This window comes from Lolium rigidum, chromosome 5 (assembly GCF_022539505.1).
Source record: "Lolium rigidum isolate FL_2022 chromosome 5, APGP_CSIRO_Lrig_0.1, whole genome shotgun sequence".
NCBI lineage: Eukaryota > Viridiplantae > Streptophyta > Magnoliopsida > Poales > Poaceae > Lolium > Lolium rigidum.
In genome coordinates, this window is record NC_061512.1 from 178,402,989 (window position 1) to 178,409,877 (window position 6,889).

Consider the following 6,889-nt stretch of genomic DNA (forward strand, 5'->3'; position numbering starts at 1 on the left):
ACCGTGTGCCATGAAATTTGACAAAATTCGTTCAAGAAAGCCCAAATATGAACACAACTCTTTGACGACTTCCTCGATCAAGTACCCGTCTTCGGCACCAGCACACCCCTACACCCACGACTCCATGACACTTCCCTGCCCCCGTGGCTTTATGTGCGACTACTTCGACACTGGCAACCCCCGATCACGACAACAACCATAGCATCCCCTCGCATGGCTACCTTCACGAAATTTGCAGCACCCACGTTCTCGGCTACCTCGACATTGGCACCAACACCGGCCACAATGTTCCCGCTACGACAACGGGAGGGGGGGGGGGGGGTCAGGCCGTTGGTTTTCACCTTCGGCTTCTTTCCAGTCTGACCGTTCGCGACACTGCTGTTGTCCACATCACTGCCGCTACGACCGAGGGAGAGTGTTAGAGGTATATCCCGTTATTGTATTTGGTACTCGAGGATTTGTAATTTGAATCTACCTTATCTTATCTCTAGGAGAGTCAAGAGTTGTACTCTTCATATACTTGTCTGAGAGGCCATAGGCGGACCCAGGAGCCAGCTATATACATGGGTGTACATATGTACACCGATCATTTTTTTGAGGAAGAGCTATGCTTGTATATAAATGTCTATATCTAACCATAAATCTTTGATAATTTGAAACTCTTTACTGCTTTTTGAGCCATGTACACCCATTTTCTGAACTCTGGCTCCGCTAATGCGAGAGGCTCAATACAACATTCGTCATATTCCATCAATCCCTCTCTATTGTTCTACAATGTTCTGAAATGGAGCTACTTATCTTGAGCAATAGGTGGATAATGTCTGAAATGCACACATCCTGTCTCATTTGGTATGCGGTTATTTACATGGTCTCAAGTTACAAATGAATGAATATGCTCACAACAAAAGAACACTGCATGGAATGCATATAAAAAAGCCAAACCAAGGAAAAAAAAATGAAAACCACTTCAAACAATCTGCACAAACCTACACAGACATGAAACATCTAAACATCCGACCAACCAATGTCTATGTACACAGACACGACGAGAGCATCTCAAAAAAAGGATGACTCTCCCCTGAATAAACAAACAAACAAACAAATGAAGCAATGAACACGTGACCCGAAGGTGGACCGGACCGGCTGCTGGCGGCGAGCCCGCGGCGACGTCCATGAAAGCAACTCAAGCCTGAGTTGCGCTCTGGATTTGGTTTGAACCTTGAACTATCACGTGAGGATGGGACGACGACGGGATCAATGATTGGTGTCTGGCGCGGCTACTGCGGGCTGGCGGCGGCCGGCGGCGCGGTTCTTGAGCATCTGGGTGTAGTTGAAGATGGAGTCGAGGCGCTGCTGCCTGAGGTCCTCCTTGAACCCCCGGATGAACTCCTCCGCCTTGGCGTCCACCTCCGACCTGGCCGCTTCCTCCTCCGTCGGCGTCGGCGGCGGCCGCTGCCGTCCCGCCAGGACCAGCGCGTACACGTCGTCCATGCTCATCGAGTTCGCGTCCTCCTCATCCTCTTCCTGTTTCGCCACCGGTGTAGTTGGCTCTGCCGTCGCCTTTGGTGTGGTTGCACGTGGCGACGGCGTCAACGGCAACCTTCTGGGCGTCGTCGTCCCGGCCTCCTCTGTTCGACGGGAGGTGGCGGGCGAGTCCGGAGACGCCGTGTGGAAGCCCGAGGACGGGGAGGCAGGGTAGGAGAAGACGGAGAAGGACCGGAGCCGCTGCAGCAGCACCGAGGATGCCCTGCGCGTGATCCCGCTGCCGCCACCGCGTCGTGGTGACGGCGACTGCGGCTGCGTCCGCGAGGACAGGACGAAGATGGCGCCCACGACGACGTTCAGGAGGACGAACCACGTCGCGCCGGAGCCCAGCCACGCCGGCAGCGGCCAGCACCAGCACTCCGCTGCCGCCATGCACATCACTCGCTCGCTTTCTTAGGTTAAGCTAGGCGGCTCACCAACTCGGGTGTCTCTTCTGCGTTGCTTGTTTGCTGAGTTGCTCTGCTTCGGTTTGCAAAAGGGCTCGACAGGGAGAGAGACAAAGAGGATGATGGGTGGTGAGTCGATGGCGGCATGCCGGTATATATCGACCGCGTGATCGATCCGGTTTCACAGTGGAAAAATTAGATTAGGTTAAGGAATTGGAATTGTCAGTCCCGGCCAGCGCGTCATCTCGGTCGTGAGCGAAACAATGGTCAAGCGTAGATTGCTGACTGGGCACCTAGCCAACCATGTGCGCTTTCCTGCGTGTCATGTCAGCTAATCAATCACCATTAAATTGTTATCCAATTCGATAAGCATCACCGGCAGCTAACGTTCTACAGAGTTCGTTTGATGGGGCACTGTAACTGACGTCTCTGTACTGGAAAATTAGGAATTTAGGATCTAATAACTCTCACACGCACGCACGATTGTCTGTCATACTCGATCCTGCACTAAATACGTTTCACAGATTTAGGCAGAATGTAGGCTCAGATACTCCTAGATTTATTGAATTTGGGACAATTATTTAGAACCGAAGAAATTATTTTTTTACTAGGCAGATAGGTAACATGTTTCTTTTTTAGATTCAACCAATATTTTTTTGAAAGGAATACGGTAGCCGTTGAAATAAAATGGACGACCAAGGTTTTGCACGCGAGAGGAGCCGCGCCGCCACTAGCATCCATCTGAACAAGAGAGGGGTCCAGAAGGACCCCGAGCCGCATATTATATTGAAAACGGTGGGTACATCTTACAGAAGGGACTTTGAGCTGAAAAAGAAAATAACACATAGTCCTGGAAAATTGCATAAAGGACCTCAAAAGGGTCCCTGGTCCTCTGCATCGGAGCTGATCCTCCACCGCCGGCCTCTATGACTCTGCCGAGGACAAACCACTTGGCAGTGAGAAGGGGGGACTCCAGCGAGAAGCTCTGAAGAAGGCCTCCTCTCTGGAGGTTGTAAAGAGCGCCGAGGCATCTCAAGTGGCCGCCCTTTCGGCCGTAGATCGCGGAGGCAGTCAAGGCCACCGCGTGATGAGCTCGTCGATGCAGCATACTTTAGTCACACGAGGAAGCAGATCTCGCTGCGACGCCTCCTCCCCTCACCTCCTCGGTCGGCCAGAGGGAGCTTCGACGACCAGCATCCCGACACCTCGATATAAGCCATATAGTTTTTTGAGAAAAAATCTAGAATATAAGGTGTATTGTATAGCACCACTTGTATCGACAGTTTTTTAGGGGATTAGTTATGTTTTTTAATCTTATACAAAGTCCTCTATTTTCTTACGTCAACTGTTCAGTGGTAATTCCGCTCAAATCGGGTGTAATTTTTTCCCAGTGTGTTTTCTTTAATTTCCATGTAAAAACTATATATATATAGCCTATATCAAGAAATGGAGGGAGTATAATTTTTTTTCAAACTTGACAGCCACCACATTACATGCTTGGGATCATAGACCAAAGAACTGTAAAGTAACTCCTGTGACTGTGACTAAGAATTACAATAAAATTTCTCGAATCACATAAGCAAAAGAGACAGGCTCGATTCCGCGTCGCGGCCGCCATCAGTCCACGTCACTCCCAAATGTACGTTTGTACGAGGTCAGCAAAGACCATGCTCGTGGCGGCTGAGGATACTAATCAGCTCACGGCTCATTCCCTCCTTCAAGCAATGTGCTAAAGTAAAATGAAAGGAGCTCACGGATCCTCTGATTCTCGTTTTGGTGCATGCTGTCGGACGCTTCCACGTTTTTTCGAACAACTAAACTAAGCCAAGTCAATCGCGCCTGAGCAACTTCCGGGATAATCCTCTGTAGGCGCTGCTCAACCGGGTAGTAGCCTAGTAGGTCGTCGCGGAGATTCCGTTTCCTCTTGTTACAGGGGTTCTCCAAGGACGACCGAGCTTTGCTTCTTGGCAGTTTTGAATTTGAGTGTTCCTTCGTCCGTAAGAGTCTATGAGTACCAAAGCCGGCATAGTAGCCGCTGTATAGCTAGGGGCGTCTGGCCTCCCAATACGCGAACGCCCCTAACTCATATTTAATAATACTAAAAAATTATGCAAATATATACATAAAATGGCATAAATTTAATGCCTTGATGACCAAAACGCCATCAAATCCGGTCACAGATATTACAACACCACATAGAGTTCAATGAAAAATGTTTGCCCATCCGTCGCCACCTGTGAATCCGTGATGTCTCATGAGACGCCGTCGTGTTTGGCGCCGTCGATGCTACCGATGCAATCCTCATTGCCTGCAAAGATCTGCCGACAATATATTATATGACACGGCTTTGCGTCCGCATCCATGTTTGAAGTGTTCGCCGTCGAGATCCGCATGCCCTCTTTTCCATTTTTTTCACCGCCACTCTTGCCTCTCAAGCTCTATATTCTCCTCTTGCTTCTTCAACAAGCCGCACACCTTGAATCACTCTTTTGGTCTCTCAAGACATTGTTTGATTAGAATATGACCTTGTCAATTGATGGTTGCACCCTCTCCAATGATGTTCCCGCATCCCTTGTGGCCTTTGCCTTCTTGTTCCCAATGAGGCGTCCCTTCGAGGCCGGCTCGGATGGTGCTGGCCCGTCTACACCAATGACACCGCCCTTGTTAAGAGTCCTCCAGATGAGCTTCCACTTTCTTCAAAGCTGGTAATGGGGTCAAAGCTCACGGCCTTCCAAGCCTTGGCATGGTACATGTCCTCCAAGGTATTCCATTTTGGGCCTCGGATCCCGGGTTTGCTCTTGATTTTCTTCCTGGTCTCAACATCGATGGTTGGTGCGTCACCCTCTTTATCCCCTTCTACCTCCTCTTCATCCCCTTCATCAGTGACGGCGGTCACAGCTCCAGCATAGATCATATTATTCATGATGGCGTCATCATTCTATGCACACAAACACAACACCCACATAATCCTATGACCACTATGTGCACAGAAAACACCATGCAATGGTTCTCATACCTCGTAGGCGCCGAAGCCACTCGATGGCATTCTACCAAAAAAGTTGTTGGTGCCCTAGTCGGCATCGCCAAATAGGCCAGGTCGGTCATCCACCTCGGTGCCCCTATGGTCCCATCGAATGGGAGCAGCCCCCTCTGCATGGTTGGCGAGGGATTGCGGGGTGGTTGAGGTCGATGGCAATACCACAGTCTGAGCCATGGCGATGGTCAATCAGCAACTGGGCCGCCTGGTTAAACCATAGGCCCAATAACCATCTGTTGGCCACATGGGATATAACTTGTTTTACATATTAAATATAGCCTCACTCCAACAATAAATTTTTCTAGTGCTTCAAATAAAACTTTGTATATTGTTGCTATTATTTTCTTATGCCTTATTGGTATTTTTTCTTATGTATAATCTGATAAAAAAATACAATTCCACTAGCACAGAGTCTAAACGACCTAAACTCTGGAGGGATCCGAGATTTCACCAATTCCTAATTCTACCTATTATGTCATATTCTATTCACCGCATGCAGATGTATTGCTGCTTTTTTTCTACTTTAATTAGTTGATTTTCAAAGCTCTAGTGCCATATTAACTTTATTTATCGAAAATGGGCCCGTAAGGTAGTATTTGGGAATGGTGGCATGGGGGCCCTAGGAATTTGGCAACGGGTATGGTATTCAAAATATGAAAATACTAAGAAAACTAAGAAAACTACAAATAAATAAATAGTGAAAGAAACAACTTTTGATCCTAAGAAAAACTGGCATGCTCGTCTAGTTACTCTAGCCAAATATACCACCACATGCTTGTGTCAATACTTGGATTAGTGTTTATCAAAGTAACCAGTTCATGGCTCTTTCAAAAATTTAAACACCCATGAATGCACATGTGCCCGTCATGTACGGTGGAGCTACCCCATACACTTACCAATAATCATCAACGATACAATTATTTATATACCCATGAGCTCAAAGGGTAAAAATACCATAGTTAACTACAGATTAAATTAATCGAAATATAGTCATCAACAGAAACATATAACCATAATTCATAACATAGCAGCACATTTTTACCCAACACACATACTTGTGAACAACAATATATTCCCATAAAACACAACACTTTCCTATAAACAACAACACATCATAAATGATAAAACACAACAAATAGTCATAAACATCAATGCACAGATGCACAAATTCATGAATAATTATTGTAATAATTGACCGTGCATAAAATCACTTGTCAAAAATTAGGAGGGATACATGGCTACGCAGGGATAGTGAAAGAGTAAGGTCTATATCCCGTGTTTTGTGTGTTTGATAACAACACTTGAATGAATTTTACCGTGTGCATAGATTGTCTTTGATAGATTTGCAGGTGCACGGTGCCCTCGCTGAACACGTCATGATCGGAAGACTGAAGCGTAGCTTATAGGTTTTCTGGTTTTGTGTGTGTGTCGCGGGGTGACGTGGTTGGATAGGGAAAAAGAAAATCAGCAGTTTCTATCTGACCGGTACTACCGGTACCAGTAGCGGTAGTACCGCTACCCTACTGGTACCGCCCTGAGGTACCGCTCTGGTACTTACACTGAATTGACCCACAGAGTGCGTTACGGTACCTCTACGGTACCATGAGCGGTAGTACCGCTTGCAAGCGGTAGTGCCGCCTTGGTACCGCTTAGGTACCGTACCACAAGTTACGGCACTACCGCGTTGGTACCGCTAAGGTACCACGAGGAGTCCGGGGCTCACAGAGATCGTTGCGCTACCTCGAGCGGTACCTCCAGTGGTACTACCGCTGTGAGCCCACGTGGTGAATCTGTGGAGTGCATTTGAACCCAGAGCGGTACTACCACTTGCCCAATCGGTAGTACCGGTCGGGCGGGAACTGCACATAACGGTTGGATTTGGAGGGACCTATAAAAAGGCCCCTTCTTCCCCAGCTCGATT

At 47.8% G+C, this 6,889-nt stretch overlaps 1 protein-coding gene across 1 annotated transcript; it reads right to left on the reverse strand.

The window, feature by feature from the left end:
• Positions 1-1,000: 1,000 nt before the first annotated feature.
• On the reverse strand, positions 1,001-1,917 carry LOC124651341 (pathogen-associated molecular patterns-induced protein A70-like). Its single transcript, XM_047190432.1, has one exon. It carries the CDS (start codon positions 1,915-1,917, stop codon positions 1,255-1,257), a length of 663 nt encoding a protein of 220 aa, XP_047046388.1. The 3' UTR covers positions 1,001-1,254.
• Positions 1,918-6,889: the final 4,972 nt, after the last annotated feature.